The sequence below is a fragment of the Panthera onca genome, chromosome D3, assembly GCF_046562875.1.
Source record: "Panthera onca isolate mPanOnc1 chromosome D3, mPanOnc1 haplotype 2, whole genome shotgun sequence".
In the NCBI taxonomy this organism is placed as follows: domain Eukaryota; kingdom Metazoa; phylum Chordata; class Mammalia; order Carnivora; family Felidae; genus Panthera; species Panthera onca.
This window is the reverse complement of record NC_138350.1, coordinates 12,325,377-12,344,857: the sequence shown is the minus strand read 5'-3', so window position 1 is coordinate 12,344,857 and position 19,481 is coordinate 12,325,377. Positions and strand designations below refer to the sequence as shown.

At 45.7% G+C, this 19,481-nt stretch overlaps 2 protein-coding genes across 6 annotated transcripts in view; one reads left to right on the top strand and one right to left on the bottom strand.

Moving 5' to 3' along the window:
- Positions 1 to 2,220, bottom strand: part of RNFT2 (ring finger protein, transmembrane 2) — a 71,535-nt gene extending 69,315 nt beyond the window's left edge. The window contains exons 1-2 of the mRNA XM_078435756.2: positions 2,110 to 2,220; positions 307 to 481 (exon numbers count right to left, since the gene is read on the bottom strand). Of these exons, the coding sequence (XP_078291882.1) occupies positions 307 to 330 (24 nt within the window). The 5' untranslated portion in view covers positions 331 to 481; positions 2,110 to 2,220. The remainder of the gene's footprint in view (positions 1 to 306; positions 482 to 2,109) is intronic.
- A 193-nt stretch (positions 2,221 to 2,413) lies between these two features.
- The window catches only part of SPRING1 (SREBF pathway regulator in golgi 1), a 32,761-nt gene continuing 15,693 nt past the window's right edge, over positions 2,414 to 19,481 (top strand). For 2 of the 5 annotated variants that reach the window (XM_060612406.3, XM_060612404.3), the window contains exons 1-4: positions 2,414 to 2,633; positions 10,892 to 11,048; positions 14,577 to 14,728; positions 15,325 to 15,438. In XM_060612406.3, the coding sequence (XP_060468389.1) occupies positions 2,520 to 2,633; positions 10,892 to 11,048; positions 14,577 to 14,728; positions 15,325 to 15,438 (537 nt within the window). In that variant the 5' untranslated portion in view covers positions 2,414 to 2,519. Of the gene's footprint in view, positions 2,698 to 10,891; positions 11,049 to 14,576; positions 14,729 to 15,324; positions 15,439 to 17,337; positions 17,829 to 19,481 lie in introns of those variants that run through there. The other 3 variants (XM_060612402.3, XM_060612403.3, XM_060612407.3) reach the window with 3 other exon arrangements.

Sequence of the window (19,481 nt, the reverse complement as noted above, 5' to 3'; positions counted from 1 at the left end):
GGAGGGAGTCTTCACGTGAGAGGAAGCAGTGGACCGTGCAGCAAAGAGGTGTCGGATGACAGGAGGTAAGCAGCGGACTGGCAGTACAAGACATGGCTTCTGGACCGATGCTGCTCCTAATTTGCTGTGTGACCTTGGGCAAATCAGCAACCTCTCTGTGGCCTCAGATTCCCCATCTGAGGATGGGGAATGGGGGGTGGGGGGGTCGGGAGCGGGTGTGGAGTTGCCGAAACCCAAAGCTTCCTTCCAGTCCTCCCGTTTAATAAAGTGGTAATAAGGATGTGAATTCTCCCGGAGACATGTCACCTGGTTCACGGTGAGGAGCCACATGGACTTCAGAACTCCATGTTGATGATGCTTGAGGTGGGCCTTCAGGGCTCCTGATGGGATGTGACCGCTAGAGTCCAGAGAAAGCAAGCCTCTCCCTCCTCTTTCTCTGCAGAGGGATGCACAGGTCACCAGAGCTCATCAGGTTCCAAACCTTGAACGGAACAGAACACTTCAGGGAACAGTCCATGCGATGGCTTGAGACTGACAATGTCTTAGGGCATCACGGTAGCTCTAAGCGTGTCTCTGGTTAGCCTCTCACTGATCCCTCTTTAGGACTCCTGGGGATGTTATCTCAATGTATTTTGCTCTATTGTCAAACTATGAGTCCTGATTGGGGAACAGAGAAAATATGTTTTAGGCCCTCCAATGGCATCACACTGCAACCCAAATAAAATCCAAACTCTTTATGGCCTACAAGTTCGGCCTGATGCAGCCTCACCTGTTTCCAATCTCATTTTCCTCCACTCTTCCTTTAACCGGTTTCCTCCAGCCATACTGGCCTTTTTTGTTTCTCATACTTGCTGGCTTGTCCCTGCCTCAGGGCCTCTGTTCTTGCTGTTCTCTCTCCCTCCAATGCTTTTCCTTCTGTCTAGCTCCTCAGGTCATATGTCACCTTCTCCCAGAGGCCTTCTCCTCTCACCCTCCTGACCCACCATGTGCCCTGTCTCATCTTCTTCATAGAACTTACCATTTACTTACATGTCTGCCTATTTATCATCTGTCCTCCATTAGAATGTAAATTCCACAAAAGCAGGCACCCTATGTCTGGTTCACGCCTGTACCTCAGCATCCGGAACACTGCCTAGCACAGAGTTGCACTCAACAAATATTCGAATATTTATTCAACATTTATCTATGGGTCTCAGTTACTTTTTTTGTACACCCCCTTTTCCCTCCCTAGAGAAATAAAAGCCATAGACTTTCCATGAATAGGTTTAGCCCCGAAAAAAAATATATATATATATATATTTTTTTTTTTTTCATCAGCATCAAAGATGCTAGGTTGAGTACATCATAATTGGTTTTGCATCATTTCCTAATCATGACCACCTTCTTCAGGGGGCAGCATTGGCGTTACTAGGGCAGCTGATTAGGGAGACAATTCAGTGGCTAAGCCTCTCTTCTCTTTTGAAAACTCAGCTAAGAAGTGGGTCAGTATCACCATCTGCACGTATGAAGGAATGTTCATTATGTAAATATTTTTCAAGAACTTGCAATGTCATCTTAACGGCCCCTCCCAAAGACGCCCCCCCCCCCCCCATCACTTGCAAATCCTTGGGGGAAAAAATACAGCTCCCAAAGTTTCCATCCACGAATTTGACACAGCTTCCAAAATCGCATGTGCAAGAGTCTACTTTGAGATGCTCGCTCAATTTTGAGGGGCTTCAGGTTCTCTGTTGGAAGCAGGCCACACGTAATTATTCCTATACTGAATTCCAGAACAAAATTCTGCATGTGGGATGCATCTGAATGACTGAATGAAACGTCTCTTAACCTTCTGTTCCATTCATTGTTCTACATCCCCATGAAGAATTACCCTGAGATTTTTCAGTATATGCTTCGTTTTCAGTTGCGCCCCCGGGGCCGTTACATGCACCGAAATGCACGCGAGAGCATCTCCTGCGTTACATGCACTGGAAAGAGGCAGGTGCACTTTGGGAAAAAAGCCGCTAGCGTCTCTCATTTCTGCAACCAACGTTCAGCACAAAACGCCCTAGGACTGCAAGGGCAGGAGGCTATACGAACCATCCCCGGAGAAAAAAACCGCGTTCTTTTTACCTGCCCAGACAATTCGGCAATCACAGCGGCATCATTCACGTCCTCCCAAGCCAATCACGCGCGCGGCCCGGGTAGCACGTGACTTCCGAGTGCTTCCGGCCCCTTGTTGGGTTCTCTGTCAGGTAGCCTTAGCCAGGCGCTAAGACCGCGGCGCGGCGCGGCTACTCTTGCTGTGCGCACGCGGTTGCCCGCCCCCTTTTCGGGATTCAGCCAATAGGAGCCCGTCGCTCCTCAGGGACCAATAGCGAGGAGCCGAGCGAGGACGCCTGGCCCCTCCGAGCGGAGCGGAGGCGGGGCGTGGGGAGGGGTCACGTGGGGCGACGCGGGGTGGCTGCCGGGAGCTGGCTGCACCGAACGCCGAGGGGCCGGCGTCCGCCGCGGTTAATGTGTCCGCCGGCCGTGTAGGGGCCATGCCGCCCGGGCCCCGGGCCTTCCCCGCTGTGCGCCCCGGCCGCCGCGCCCCGCGTCCGCGCCGGCATGGTGAACCTGGCGGCTATGGTGTGGCGCCGGCTCCTCCGGAAGAGGTGGGTGCTCGCCCTGGTCTTCGGGCTCTCGCTCGTCTACTTCCTCAGCAGCACCTTCAAGCAGGTCAGTGGCTGCCCGCCGCCCTCCCACCTTTGCTCTCCCGGCCGCCTGGTTTCCCCCGGCTTGGGGGGAACCCCCTCTGCAGCCGCGCTGCCGGTGTGTCCGAGAGTCCGGTGCGCTGGGACTGAGGATGGACGAAGGGACCTGCCCAATTCGTTGGTGCCCGGGCGAGAAGGAGCTGCTAAGCTAGGGGTACAGGTGGGACTCGAACCCAGGTGTGTCGGCCCTTAGCTGTGGTTATTACCCTTACTGCCATCAGCGTGCCTTCTACCTGCGGGGTCCAGGGCTTAGAGGGGGCGCGCATTTCTTGTTTCATTCTCCTGGCAGTCCTGAGGGATGGGTGTCTCCAGATTGCAGCGGGGGAAACTGAGGCTCAGAGAGGCGGGGGTGGTAAGAAGCCGAACTGCGAGACCAGAGCTTGCGTGCTTCGCCTGCATTTACTTTGAGGGCTCAGCAGTTCATCCGGGAGACCCAGCAGGACCCACGAGGTAACCTGTGCATAACTTGGTTGGATGGAATTTTCTTTTTACCTCCCCGTGGATGCTTTGGTGAGAAATGCGGCCAAAGCAATTGAAAGTTTGTTCGGACGTCCGCTTTGAGCGTTTGGGTTTTTAGAAGGGGTGCGCATACCTCACAGCGTAATCAGGGACGATCCGGTTTATGCTGTTGCTCTGATGTAGTTATTAATAAAAGCTCCTTTTTTGACTCCCAAGGGTCAAGTTCATAAATAAAATATATTAACGAATAGCAAATAAACGAACTGTGTGGTCACCCTAGTTAAATGGGATTGGTGGGAGAGCTGAGTAAAGTGCAGATTAGAGAACGGTACCCCACCTCTTACCTTAGGCAAACAGAGAGGCTGAGTGTTGTGAGCCTCTTATATTGACTGGGACGTGTTGGTGACATGCATGAACTAAGTGCTTCAGGGACTTGTGTTTTCTGCAGCCTCACAGATATTTTCTCGTGGTCACACGTTGTTCCTTCTGTGTCTGGTGGACCACTGAGTGTGATAGTAATCTTGGACTCAGATCTCTGCCTTTCTCTCTGACCCAGTGCTTAAATACCAGCTGTATGCTCTTGATATCCCAATTTATAACTTTAGCCTAGACCTATACAGAAACCCTCAGTTCTTTTATCCACCTGCCTACTTGACGTCTTCTTGAATATGTCGTAGGCTTCTCATCCTTGGCCAGAACAGAACTTTTGATTCTCTACCACCGACACTTCCTCTCCAGTCTTCCCAGGCTCAATAAGTGGCATTACTCTTCACCAGGTAGTCAAGCCACAAATACTTCCTTTTTTCCCCTCACTCCCCACATCTAAAATACTGCGTCTACCTCCACAGTGTATCCTGATTCTGTTCCTTTCTCATGATTGTCACTGCTGTCACCCTAGGTGGGACTACCTTCGTCTCTTATCTGGACTTCTGCAGTAGCTCACCAGCAGGTATCTGCTTCCTTTCTTGTCTGGCAGTCTGTTTCTCTACCCAGCAGTGACAGGGTTGATAATCTAGGGGGTGGGGGGGAAAAAAAATCACAGCACTCCCCTGGGTACCAGGGTCACTGCATGGTGAGGTTTTTTTTTTTTTTGTCACTTCAGCACTTCAGGCCAGACTGTTACTGTCTCAGGCCACACCAGGTGACACAATTTAAATTAAGGTTCCTTGCCCATAGATTTTGCTTTATTTTCTTTGTAGTAGGAATCACTAACTGGACATTTCTTGTTCATTTACTTATCTGTCTTCCCTCTCTCTTCCTTCTAGAAGGTAATTTTCTTGAGAACAGGGACCTTGTCTGTTCATAGAATCTTGCTCATAGAATCTCACCCCTGAGAATATTGCCAGGCACTTAACGGGCACTCAGATATGGGTTGAACAAACGAGTGAGGCGTGCGTCTTTTTAATTGGGATGACTTTTCCTTCCTTCTCGAACTCATTTTTCATGTCTTGACTCAGATGCCGTCTGCTCTGCGATCTTGCCTACAACCCCCCCCGCAGCCTATCGAACACGAAGAAACACTTTCACGGTCGCCTCTCTCTATCCCTGCCCATCAACTCCTGGCAACCACTAGTCAACTTTCTATCTCTACAGATTTGCTGTTCTGGACGTGTCATGTAGATGGAATCATACAACGTGTATTCTTCTATGTTTGGCTTCTCTCAGTTCGAAGCCAGTGACTTTAAGTTTTATCCATGTTGTAGTATACATTAGTACTTCATTTTTATGTGTGAATAATATTCTGTTCCAAATACAACAGAACATTATTCACAGTTTAGATGTCCGTCTTATTTGGAAATATGTTTTCAGTTCTCTTAGGTATGGTCCTCGGAGTGGACTTGATGGGCCACACGGTAACTCCATCTTTAACTTTTTGAGGAACTGCCAGACTGTTTTCCAAAATGGCTGCATCATTTGCAATGACCTTTTAAGAAACCACACTTGTCCCCCCCCCCCCAAAAAAGAAACTACACCTGTCAAGTTTTGACGTAGTACTAAAGAAGATTATCTGTAATTATTTGACAACACCATTAAACTATCCCTCCCATTTCCAAAGACACATCTGTGGGAGGTAGATTTTCTTCATATGCTTCAACCCAAACAACATATTGCAACAGATTGACTGCAGAGGGTGATGTGAGAACCCAGGTGTCTTCCATTCTGCCAGACATTAAAAGGGTTTGCAGAAACGTAAAGCATCTTCTCACCAAATTTCTTTCTTGTTTTGAAGAAGATTTTTTTCATAGACCAAAAACAAACAAACAAACAAAAAACACCTGTTGACATGTAATAGGTTCATTGTTATTTTTAAATGAATAGATAATTTATTTAAAGTAATTTAAGAATTTATTTTTTTAATTTCCGATATAATAAATATCAATAGCCATGATCCTCATGAACCACCATATCGAGATTCTCCGTGTAAAGAATATAAAGCGTTCTCGGGACCCACCTCGGAGCCCATTCTGGCTGATGCCGTCTTACATGCACTTGAGTTTGCTTCTCTTGCTCTCTGCTCCCTGCAAGTTCTGGTCGCTGGCGCTCCTGTGCGACACGAGGCGAGTGTGCTTCGTTTTGCCTGGCCTCAGGTTCGTCACTTGTGGAACGGAGATGCGGTATAGAATATATGGGGCGGGGGCGTGTGTGTTGGGACTGAATTGAGAAGAGGCCACGAAAAATTGTAAAGCTCAGTATGGTCCCAAGCTCTGCCTCAAGTGAGATCCTGAACTCGTGGAGCAAATGCAGGTGCTGTTTTGCCTAGAGAATAGCTGATTATCCTCTCTTGCTTTGAATTCCTCTTTTCTTTGGTTTTCACGTTAATTAATGCTTTGGGGGATAGTTTAAATTGTAGCGATAGAGATGGGAGCTCAGGAGAAATTAGTGACAGTGGTGGGAATGCCACTGGGGGAGAGGATTGGGTGCCGAGTGACTTGGGTGTGTTTAACAAATGTTCAGTGAACCCCAGCTGTGCACTAGGTGCTGTCTGCTAGGTGATGAAGATGGAGGGCGGGGTGGTAAGGCCCAAAGCAGACAAGGTCTTATTCTCCGAGAGCCTGTATTCTGCCAGGGAATAAGGGAGCAGAAATGGCAAATGACCAGAAATGTTGCAGGCTTATGATACGAAGAGAAAAACAAGATGTTGTGGTAGAGCAGCAAGGTGGGCCTAACCTTGTGGGGCATTTGAGCTCAGGTGGAAGGGTCCTTAGAGGTCCTCTTATGTAAATAAATGTCCTCCTGATGTTCCAGTAGAGCAGTTCCTGTAAGTTTCCGGGCTGTGTGCATAACTCTTTGAAAATATGTTAACATCTTTAGCTTTAACGTAATTAAGTACGTAAGTTGCGGTAGACTAAGAGAGTAAGTTCGATATTTCTGAAGTGTCATACATCCTAAGAGCTGCTAATGTTTTTGTTTTGTTGTTCACTGATTATCAAGATATAAATATTTTTCAGAAGGTTTGTCAAGTACTGCCCAGGGTAGAGGAGGAAGACAGTGACCTGTAATTTCATCAACCGTGGGACGTTTATCTCATTTGACCATTATGATAACCTCTGTAAAATAGGACAGTTATTGAAGTACTCCTTTTTAAGTCAGGCTAAGTAACATATGTTAGTAATAAAAGCATTACAGTAACTCCTTATAATTTATGAAGAAAGTTCAGATGTTATTTTGTTTTGCTCCTTTTTGTTCCTGCTCTTTTCTTTGTACCCTAGCGTACCCTGTGTGGACATCCATTGTGGTTAATTGCACTGATTTCTGTGCATGCTTCTTTATCGACTGCTCTGGGGACTCCTTGAGAATAGAGAGCCTGACTGCCTTTGTCTGTATATCCTTAATGCATTGTAAGGACTTGTTACCTTTGCGGAGGGAACACACACACACACACACACACACACACAGGTGCATGCACATGTGTATATATACAGGCCTAGAATTGAGACAACCTAGTAGGGTAGATCAGTTTGGTAGGGGCTTAAAACCATGGAAGGGATCCCTTCAGTGCCCCTCCCCCCCACGCTTGGTGAGACTGGACCCTCAGAAAAATGAATGTGTGTTAATTCATTACATAAGTCACCATGTGTTACACTATCTCTTGTATAGCTTTTTTTTTTTTTTTTTTTGATTGTACAACTCTTACCCAGTCTTTTTGGCAAGGTCTTAAATATTCATGTTTGAAAACAAGTTCAAGTGCTGGAAGAATTGCCTTCCTGTTTACCAGGAGTGTAGTTATGTGGAAGAGGTCCTTCTGGGATGCACTTGGCTGTGAACACTTGTTTTCTTTCGGGAAGACTAACAGGATAGTTTGAGAGTAATGTTAGGAGTGCTTTTAATCTTGTTGTGAGATCCAGTGTACTTTGACCAGCTGCTTACTAGTCTAAATGGCTATTAATTTATCTAGGGCAGCATTCGAAGCTCAGTTTCGATTGGACATAGCTTGACTATGCAGCTAACTGATAGGGTCCCAGCAGAGCAGAGGAATATAAATGTCCAGGTAGTTAAACTGTATGTAGCTAAGTAATTTGCCCCATATTCCCAAGGCTTCTGCACTTAGCCCCTCTTCTTGCACCAACCAAGGAGTATAGATGTTGTTTATATATAACCCATCCTGTTCCTGCCAGTGCCAGTTTTTGCCTATAAATGAAACAAAAGGGAGAGGCAGAATAGAAATTAAAGCCACTAAGTGTGACTGTTGTGCACTTAGTAAATTAAAGAACAAAATCCAGTACTGGTGCAGTGGTGGTAAAATTGCAAACACTGTTATGTAAATGCTGGTGATGTTACAAATGGTATATATAACTTTGGGGGAGTTATTTGGCGCATATAGCATTAACTGGTTTTGATAATTATTACTACAAGTTATTGAAGAGAATAAACAAACTTTATTGCAATGCTACCTCTGATAACAAAGGTGTTATTCTGTAGAAGATGTGTTTACTAAATTATGGCATGGGAACGTGATAGGTTATTATATAGCCTTGAAGATGTTCTTGTCAAGATAATGTAGGTACTTGGATGGCTTACCATCCAGTTAGTATCAGGAAGAGTTGAATGCAAAGCCTCCTACTTTGTACTGTAAACGCCAGGGTCACAGGCTAGAAGTCAATGTATAAATATTGATACAGCTTTGTTTAAGCAGTGGGATTGTGGGCAGTTTTTGTCTTTAATGTTGGTAATCATGCTTTTTTAAAGTAAAATTTTTATTTTGGGGCAATTACAGATATGAAGAAAGGTTTCAAGGATAATACAGAGTTTGTGTAGATCCCTCAGTGTCTTCTCATATTAATGATAATTATGCTTCTATCATTTTATTTTAAAGTGAAGATATCCCAAAGATGACAAAAGGTGTTAACAATCACCTCTGTCCCTTCCACGTCTGTAGCATATCTTTCCATACTTTTATCTCAGCTCTTACAAACTTGTATGTGTATGTTATTATAATTGTTATAGTGTGTGATAATATGCATGTTCTTTTGTAACTCGCTGGTATCACTTAATAATATATTGTGGGCATCCAGTGGTCTACACACAGTGGTCTCTGTATTAAAATCAGCTGGGTGGTTTTACAATACTGATTCCTAGGTCCCATTCACAGAGATTTTTACTCAGTCTGAAATTGGGCTCAGGAATCAGAATCTGTTTTAAAGACCCTGTATAATTTAATGTGCAAGTTCAGATTTAAGAACTTACTCTAAATAAGTATGTATCATTCACATCTGGGTTGTTTGTAGTGGCCAAAGCTATGCCAGTGTTTTTCAGTCATTTCTCCGTTGGGTTTCTAGGTTTTTCCTACCATGTAAACGGTGCTGTAGTAAACATCCTGGTGCATCCTTACACAGTGGTACTTTCTATAGGATAAGCTCAAAAATGTGTTTATGGGGCGCCTGGGTGGCCCAGTCAGTTAAGTGTCCGACTTCAGCTCAGGTCATGATCTCACGGTCTGTGAGTTCGAGCCCCGCGTCGGGCTCTGTGCTGACAGCTCAGAGCCTGGAGCCTGTTTCGGATTCTGTGTCTCCCTCTCTCTCTCTGACCCTCCCCCGTTCATGCTCTGTCTCTCTGTCTCAAAAATAAATAAACGTTAAAAAAAAATTTTTTTTAAAAATGTGCTTGCTGTGCCAAAGGAGTGTATGTGTATGTGTATTATTTTTTTTAATTAAAAAAATTTTTTAATGTTTATTTATTTTTAGAGAGAGAGAGACAGAGTGTGAGCAGGGGAGGGGCAGAGAGAGAGAGAGAGAGAGAGAGACAGATTCTGAAACAGGCTCCAGGCTCTGAGCTGTCAGCATACAGCCCAACGTGGGGCTCAAACCCATAAGCTGTGAGATGATGACCTGAGCCGAAGTCAGACGCTTAACTGACTGAGCCACCCAGGCGCCCCTTTTTAAAAAATTTTTTTAATGTTTATTTTTGAGAAAGAGCACATGCACAAGTTGTGGAGGGGCAGAGAGAGAGGGAGACACAGACTCCGAAGCAGGCTCCAGGCTCTGAGCTGTCAGCATAGAGCCCAACGTGGGGCTGGAACTCACAAGCTGTGAGACCATGATCTGAGCTGAAGTTAGACACTTAATCGACTGAGCCACCAAGGTGCCCCTGTGGATGTGTTTATTTTAAATATTAATAGCTTTTTTCCAGATTGCTTTCCTAAAGAAATCTCAGTAACTATAAAGATCTGTTCCATTGTTTTAAAGTATATATCATTTGCCATCAAACTTTCAAGGTTAGTCCCTTTCGCTGGTGACACGTGATAGATCATTAATGGTAAAAGCCACAGAATTCTATTAAAAAGGTAGAATGTTTAAAGTATATAAAAAGCCTTTGGGAGAGAGTCTTATATAATTGTTTTGTTTTCCAACAGCAGGTTAAAGGATTCAGAAGATGGCTATCTCATGCTTGGCTTGTCTTCTGGTACTCAGGTGCCTTCCCCTTAGTTTCTGTAATAGTATAGGAAAAGCAGTTTTGAAAGCTCGGCTGCAGCTTGGAGGCTAGGAGAGAAGGTGCAGGGGCTTGCCTGTAGAGCAGCAAGTCCCTTTGCACATGTAGGTAAAGGGCTGGCCGGCAAGGATGTCTTATGTAAAGAAAGGTATGTTGTAAGGGTTGCATACTCACTGTTTTTTCATAGGAGAAATTTGCGAGTTGACATGCTTCTTCTTGCCCCTAAAACCAACCTCCCAATTCAGTATCCCCTGAGTTTACCACTGAAGTACTCGTAATGGAAGTGACCTTGTGCTCCAGATGAGTCCAGGTATTGTCTGAAATGACCATTGCAAAATTTTGTGAAGTCTCCTCTTCTATTTTAAAAGTGTATTCACATTTTACCTTTTATTCCACAATGTGTTTGTTTTGATATAAAAATAAATTATTTTATCGATGGCAAATCATTTAAGGTTTAAGACTTTTTCCCTCCCAAAGTTTTGCATGGAATTAACACTTTCATACATGTTTACAATGTGCATGTAATCCAGGGGCCGTTAATGTAATTATGCCAGTTTTGAAGCATAGCCTTATTTTACTACTTTTCCTACAGGTTTATTTTGCTTTTTATATTATGACTTTGGCTCAGACTTTGCTCCTATGGGGGTGGGGGTGACGGTTCCTGTTGGGCAAGCTTTTTTATATTGTTTCTGTCTTGTTATTGTAGTTTGTATGAGAAATTGGCAGAAATGCAAGAAACGGTACTTTAACCTTTCTGTTTGTCGTCTCTGTAGGAGGAGAGGGCAGTGAGAGATCGGAATCTCCTCCAGGTTCAAGACCACGACCAGCCCATTCCGTGGAAAGTGCAGTTTCACCTGGGCAACAGCAGTCGGCCTGGCAACCAGTGCCGGAACTCCATTCAAGGGAAGCACCTCATCACGGACGAGCTAGGTAGGGCTGGCTCCCATCCTCTCTGCAGCCAGCGATGGATTCCAGTGGGAGTCCATCGCTTGGGTTTTATACAGAGCCTTGTCCCTTCCTGCTCGTTTCCAGCGTTTCTCACACCTCTGTGTCTCATACCTTACTCATCATTCATAATCCCCCTCACTGTCAGAGAAGTTTGGTCCTGATAATTCTGTCTCTGAAGCATTGGACCCTGCACCAGTCCCTGGGCTGCTTCCTGCCGGTCTTGTCCTGGCCCCAGGATATTCAGATCTTGCCAGTGTTCTCTTCTCTGAATGGTGAACTCTACAGGGTAACCAGCATTCCTCCTTGGTGACCTACATACTATCCCCATGGTTCTGGCACTTCGGAAATGTGCTCATTGACTAACTGGGTGATCTCACGTGAATTATAAACATATTCCAAATGTGTTACTCTTACGGTGAAAATGGCTGCCTGTCTGCCTGGGGGTTTTCTCCCACAGTTTTCTTGCCTCCTTTTAGTCTATAAGAAAGGCGATTCCTGTGCCGTTGAAGTAGTTGGATTAGACCACTGCTCGGGGGCTCACTACACGAAGGCTGGCCCGGTCTTCCCAAAGAGGGTCTCTCATGAATGTACAACCTGCATTAAGTGAGCTCTTAACTGCATGCCGGGCACTGGGCTAAAACCTCTCTTTCAATATCTCATCTGATTTTTGCAGCAGTCCTGTGAGGTGTGGGCATTGTTCTTATTACTTAATAGGTGAAGACACAGGCACCAAGGGGCTAAGGAACTTGCCGACAAGGACAAGGACTCTTGTAAACCATGATCAGGATACCATGATTACATCAAAAAAGTAACACTTTTCCTTAATGTCAACTATCCACAAACAGTTTTTCAGAGTTCCCTGCTAGTTCTACAGATTTCTTTTTTTCTCTTTTCAGTTGGTGCTTTGGAGATTATGCGGTTGGTTTGTTTGCAAGAGTAACTTGTGCTCTTATTTCAAAGAACCTGAGCACAAGTGGGTTGTGACTCTGGCAGTACTGAAATTGACCCAGGCAACCTTGAATTAGAAAACTCCTCTGTACACACTGACCGACCAAAATGCAGATGCTCAGTCTTTAACATGACAATGGCCGTGCATTTATTGTTTCTTCAAAAAAGCTTGCGTTCCCAGCAAAATAGAAAATAAATAAATAAAACCTTGACGAAAAGATCTCAAAGGTATCAGACCAGATGAGGTTATTTGGAATTGAAGGAAGGGATCAGAGGCAAACCACCCACCTACGGTGGGAGAGCTGGACAGTTTTGCACAAAAATGCACTCATGCTCCAGCAGTGATTGCCAGTGTCAGCCTCCACCTCTAAGATCACATTGAGAAGGCAAATAATACCGCAGATAGCTTCTTTTTGTGTTCTGTTTTGTTTCTTAAAATTTGGCAAAGGCAATTTACTTCCGTAAGGTGATAGAGCCAGTCAGTGGGCAGACCCCGGGCCAGGACTGAACTTAGAGTCCAGTCCTTTTTTGCTTGGAGACTGTTTTGTTCGTATGACACCCAGTGAGAAAACATGAAGTCTTAACCCCCTGGGTCTCCTAGTTAACATTAGGTTGTGAGTGACAGCCGTTTTTTGTTGTAGCTAACAAACGAATAATTTCCCTCTGATTAATTCATGGGAGACAAAGACTCTCAGATTTCTTAAAGTAAAAAGTTCCAAGAATCAATCAATAAAAATCCAGGAGCCATAGTTTTTATTGTACCTTTATGACTGTGAGAAGCAATAAACGGTACAAAGAAAACTTGGAGGAATTTATGTCTTTCAGCAAGCAGGTGCCACCGCAAATATTTCCAGGGTAACAGTTATTAAATAAGACAACCAATTAGAATGGCAAGCTTTTCCAGGGTTAGGAGTTAATTTCTCAGTCAATAGCAACACACTCTGAGGTTGTGATCTTACTGGACTCTTTGTTGGAAACAACATTTGCATGAATAGATTTACGATGCAAAAGGAGAACTCTCGATTAGCTTTATTTTACCAGCAGTCAGGAGGACCTGTGGTTTCAAGGCTAACTACGTGCAGCTGGCACTGGGGCGCAAAAGGCACGCAGTGGTGCTGACACAACACGGGAGAGAGAAAAGGGCAGAAAGATAGTTTTCACAAGTGGAGTTTAGGTTACATTATATTTTACGTCTTCCTGACACAGAGGTAATAAGGTTGGAGGGTAGTTATTTGGGGCAGAATTTTGAGAAACACGCTGGCCTGTTTGGACTTTTGTTTGTTTGTTTATAATCCCAGTGGGGAAAATGAGTAAGAATAGTTGGGAATCCCAGAAACATTTACTATGGCGTTCAAGGCTTCTTTCAACATGGAAGACAGAATGGCATAGTTAGAAACAGCAACACAAAGTTCCTAGTTCTCAGGGAACTGGGGTCTGGTTCTTTCCAGGCTCCAGTTTTCCAGGTGTTAGGTGCGGGTCCTCTGAGTCTCTTCCATTGTTATTTTACTGGTGCCTCCTCCTCCTGCACAGGCTGTGTTTTCCAGAGTAGTTTCAGAAAACGACCTTGTGCTTCACCGAGTCTCATTGAGGATTAAGAAGCTGGGGCATTTGGAAAGGAATGACGCTAGCGACAGCTGCTCCACACCTTGGGCACCTGTGGGCACCTGTGGGCCCGGGTGGAGACCTGGGGGCTGGTTGCACACACCTGGGAGTTTCCCATGGGCCATGTGGTGTCCCTCGTGCACTTTTCTTACATTTTTCTGTCCCGCTCCCAGAAGGTTGTAGAGAAATGTCTGTTTAGCAGCTCTGAACAATAAATTGGTTTTTGTAAGGAGATTCTTTCCTTCAAGTTGAGGATGGGTTTGATTGGGGTGGAGGGAGTGTGTGCAGATGATGGGATTTATGAGGAGTGGAGGGAATTAGGATTTTTCTCCCTTGGGTGGTAGAGAACTTGTATTCCCTAACGCTGAGGGCTAGTTGAGTCCCCGGCCTATATACTTACAAACAGCCTGAATCAATTTATGAAGATTAGGTAGGACTACGTTTTAAAAAAAAATCTTCCAAACTACTGAGTAAATAAATGCCAGGCATTTAAAATATATTTGTAAAGGGGGAGGGTTGGTTGGTTGGTTTTTTAATCCAGACGGCTCCGACTTTCAGGAATGAATGCCTTGTTTTTTTTCTATTTTCTGTCTTTTTTTTTCCTTTTCTAAAAACAATGCCATTTTTCTTCGATCACAGGTGAAAGAGTAGCTTACGTTGGTTAGGTGTGACTTGATGTGGTGATTAAATCAAACACATGACAGCAGACCGAAAGGTCGCTTTAGGTGGGTTAGAATGTATAGCCTGCTTACAACGTGGGAGTCCATGCTGCCTGTAAACGCCGCACGTAGAAAGCCCTGGTCCCCTTGTGTCTGACTCCTGGCCCTTTGGTGCCTGGGACGCTCCAGACTCCACGTTCTGTCTCTGCGTTCTCTGCGCGCAGTACCCTCATTGTGGTCACCCCGGTAGCGAGGTGCGAGAACTGCCGGCTTTGTACTCAGGTGAGTCTCTGACTTCCAGGATACATTTGTGAAAGGAAGGATTTGCTGGTGAACGGCTGCTGTAACGTCAACGTCCCCGGCACGAAGCAGTACCGCTGTGACGGCTGCCTGCCCAACGGCTGCTGCAGCGCTTACGAGTACTGCGTGTCCTGCTGCCTGCAGCCCAGCAAGGTACGCGGAGCCGCTCCCCTCCACGTCCCCTCCTCTCTCTGTTCAGGATGGGACTTCATGACGAGCACTGACGTCTCCACGTGCAGCTGTTCTGAAGGTAGAACTGAGAGGGCACCTGGGGATCTCAGTCGGTTAAGCATCCGACTCTTGATTTCAGCTCAAGTCGTCATCTCACGGTTTGTGGGATGGAGCCCCGCATTGGGCTCCGTGCTGACAGTGCGGAGCCCGCTTGGGATGTCTCTCTCTCTCTCTCTCTCTCTCTCTCTCTCTGCCCCGCCCTTGTGGGCGCGCTCTCAAAATAAATAAACATTAAACAAAAAAACGCCGAGGAGGGAACTTTGAGATGTCAGAAATTGCTGCTGTGAAGAAAGGTTGACAGTGAAAGGAGGTTCCCAGTTAGTTTTGCAGGATGGACTGATGTATTGCTCATCAGATACCTGACGCATAGGGTATAGGGCTCGTGTGCGTTTGAGCTTGCTGTCTCCCTCCCCACCCCCCTTCCACATCAGCAGTCTCTTAGTTCAGGAGAAATATCCAAGGTTACCTTGTGCTGCTGAGTCTGAATTTATTACAGGTACTAACTTTTGTTTCCATAGCAACTTCTCCTGGAGCGCTTCCTCAACCGGGCAGCTGTGGCATTCCAGAACCTCTTCATGGCCGTCGAAGATCACTTTGAATTGTGTTTGGCCAAGTGCAGAACCTCATCCCAGGTCAGAAGCTGTGATGCCTCTAGCTGGGGGATGGGCGAGTGGGAGTCAGGGTTTAGAAGAAAACTCGAGAATACGCAGTGGAGGCCTCTTGGCAGAGTAATAATGGAGAAGAGATTTAAGTGAAGCAGCGTCGAGCTTTGTTTGGTGCAGTGATAGTATTTAGAATGTCAACAGGAGGTTGCACACATTAGGGAAGTAAAATATTTATATTAAATCAAGGTCTAATCAGCTTGCATCTCCCCTATCTGATTGGCATGTCTGCACTTCAAGTGGGAGCTTAAAATTATTTTTAAGTCTGGGTGGAGTCCTCGCAGTCCGGTTCCTGAGAGCAGTTCTCTCCCCGCGTCTTTGACTGAAATGTGACTAAGGCTTTCCAGCAACCACTTGTTCAGAGGAAGTAGTAATTTGTTCTGGGACAGAGTTGTGGTTTATTTTAGGATTTGAGGGGGCAGGGCAGGTGGGCATTTAAAAATACACGAATCAATCTGCGGGTTGTCGAGCTCTCGGTACTCAGTAGCATGCTGTCAGTAAATGCTTTGCTCTTCGGGCACTCGGCGCTGCACCTGCCGCGGCAAGTGTCTGCACGTCTGTGCCTTTGCATCGCTCTGCAGCCTTGGCTCTCAGCTTGTGTGGTCGGGTGTTGTCGGGGCTCGGGTCGTAAGATCAGCAGGCGTGTATTGTGCAAGCACGCTTCTTCTGGTTTGTGTCCTTGGTGTCTCCAAGACTGCTGGCTTCGTCTGAGATAGACTTGTCATTCTCTGCGACTCTCGTACCCTTGGCAGATTTCTGTAGACCACCTTTTGATTTTATGCCACTTTGTCCGTCTCTGGTCTGCTCTCAGAGCACTCAGAATCACTGGGTAAATATTTCAGGGATTATAATGAGCATTGGAAAACATGAAGAAATTCCTGATGGTCTTGTTTTGCTGGAAGAGCTTTCCACTTGAATGGGCTTTGAAGGAAATGTGGAGGAAGGCTGAACACATGACTCATTTTGATTCAGATTCTCTCTCATTCTGAGAAGTGGTAGAAAAGGCGGAATATTTTCTTTCCTTAACCGATAAAACCCAGACGCTATTTCCAGTCTTAAGGGAAGATGCTAACTTTTCTAACTATCTTTTTATTGCAAAGAGAGAGATCCTGGTTCCCGGTTGATTGCAGTATCCCAAAAAGGAGATTTGCTGCATGTCTATAAATTGGATTAATACTTACAATTTAGCTGCTAAACATTGGTTTTGGGCTAATTAGTGAACTCCAGACTAGCCAACAACTCAAGTTGCTTGTATGAAAACAAACTGCTGGAAAATTAGCCATCGGGGATGATGGTCTGTTAAGTCACACTCTCCGTTTGCTTAGCCAGATGAGGCTTATGTGGTATTGTGGGGCTGGGCTCATGTGCCAGACCTCGAGGTACATAAATCTTCATGAGAGCCACGTGAAGTGGTATCTCCTTCGTCTCTGCAGGGCTCAGGACCAGGAACTGCATTTCTTTGGAGCACGGAAGTCAGGAGCAAAGCACCCACTGGATCTTAATCTAACTTAAAATCATTTGCAAAAAAAATGATTGTCTCGAATTGCCTAGGTCATAGCTAGGCTGTTTAAAAAGAAAAAAACCAAAACAGCAAAAAAAAAAACCCCTCACTGTTGACGTAAAAAGAAACAGTCACATAGTGATGTTCTGCCCATTTTCATGCTCTTCGTTGGCATTCTGTGTTGAGCTTCCACCTTTGTTTCAGACAAGTGCCTTGGAGCCTTTTGGTGGCATTTGGAGATGGCCTCGTCCAGGCTCCTGCAGGGGGTGACTGCCCGCAGTCCTGCTCTGATCTCCACTGTTCCGCGAGGGAGAAATGTGAAACTCTGCTCTCTCTCATGGCGCTCTTATCTTCCCTTTTGCCAACAGAGCGTGCAACACGAGAACACCTATAGGGACCCCATAGCCAAGTATTGCTACGGAGAGAGCCCTCCTGAGCTCTTCCCTGCGTGACGGGCACAGAAGACGACCCACGGGCGACCAGGCACCGCCGAAGAACTTGTGGCCCGAAGCCACGCTCCAGTGATCTCTAGTCCGCTTGGAAGAAGAGGGTCTTCGTGCTTTGACCTTGGCTTTGACCACTTCTTGTGTTGTACTTTTGGCCTCACTCTCCACTGGGCTTTAACCCGTGATACTGTTCTGTAAAGCAGCTTGGAAACGCCAGCAAGTCACGTTCAGGAACAGACTACGGGCGAGCTCGTGGAGGCGTGGGCACTCGGGGACACTTCTACCATGGTAGACTCATGGAACCCTTCACTGTAAAGTTATTTATTGCATTTCTTTGGAGTAGTGGGAAAGTGATGATGTTTGATAGGGGAGGATGCCTTGCCTTGATAGTTGAATATATTCAAGGAAATTCTTGTTGTTGTCGTCGTTTTCTTGTGTTCTTGAGTTTCATGAGCTAAGTCATCCCTTCACCCAGATGAAGTGTTTCGCCCCTCTGAAGGCGCGTGATCTCTCAAGGTAGTTATTTTTGGTTTTGTTTTCACAGCATCTTCGGGTGTGGGCTCTGAACACCGTATCCTGACGTGTAAAATTGCCAATAGCTCAAAAGATACTATTCCATTCCCGCTCCGTACCGTGTTCCTAGCAGGGGGCACCGGGTGCCCTCAGGTTTTCTCGTAGTGGTATTTGAATATGCTTGCTTACCTCTCTGTGAGCACTGTTACGACCAGAAGTTCGGGCTTGTTGTTCTGGAGGATTTTGTTCTCGTTTCCCATGCCGCCGTTGAAATGATTGTACTCCGCTCAGCCGTGGCACGCTGGGAGCCTCAGGAACGTCACCGCGGCCTCCTCTCCTCTCCTGTTGTGGAAGCCCGGTATCCAGGTGATTGCTACGTGGAGACACATCTAGCAACTGGCTGTGAGAGTCATCCTCATTGCTGTCAGCTTCGGGACACATAACAGGTTCAGACCTTCACTTTCCTTCTGATTTGCAAGGAAGAAGAAAGCCCGGGTTTCTGTCAAGGTTCTGTAAGAGACTTACTCCTGCCCTCAGTGGGACGAGTCCGTGAATGCTGGACATGCGGCTGTGCGTCCACATGCTCGAGGCACCCCCCAGGATTTCTCATGTGACACTGATTCTCTCAAGCTCAAGGTCTCAGATCTTTGGTCCTCAAAGACATCCTGCCCCTCAAATAGTATGGCTCTTTGCTCTCAGGAGACATTAACGCACAGATCTTTCCTGGAGCCCCTCACTTGGGCAAGGTATTTTTCATTTTTTGGTTGTTCAAGTTGTTGACCTTGGAGCAGGGCATTAGTTCTACAATCCACTTTGGAGATATATGTATATATATGTACATAGGTATATGCATATATATATATATATATATATATATATGTATATGTATATGTATATGTATTTTTTTTTTTTTTTCCCAAGCACGGCTTTTTCTTTGGACCGTGTTTGCCTTCCAGTGTGTTTCTGCAGTATGTAGCAGTTAAAATTTCCCTTAACTTCCTGTTACATCTTATATTTATCTTCCCAAAGTGGTTTGTCCCCCTAAATAAGCTTTCTCCGGGGGCGAACTGTCTGGCAATTGGTTTTTAATGTTTTTTTCCCCCGAAAATCTATTTAATTTGCATTGGACTTTCTGGATTCTGTGTGTATTCACGGTGCTAAATCAAACTTCGTCTGTGAGAGAAAGGTGCATGTCTGGGTGTTTTACCATCTCATTCTTTTTGGTGACTCAGTCTGGTGTGGGAGTCTGTCTTACGTGGTTGTCACTGGTGTCAGTCTCTCCTTGGAGCTTATTTGAACTTCTGAGCAGGGTAACGTAGACTGAATGTGCAAACAGCGCGTATCGAGGACCAACCCACACCTCTTTACTTCGTACTTGAAATACCGAGGAGCACATTCTGTGTTTTCAGTGCTTTCATAAACAGTACCTACAGCTGTGTGAGAGAGTTAAGCTCGCGTGTATGCCCACCCCACAGATGAGGAAAAAGAAGCGAAGCGAATTCCCAGAGTCCTACTGAGATTCGACCACAGAACGAGAACAAGAACTTCATCTC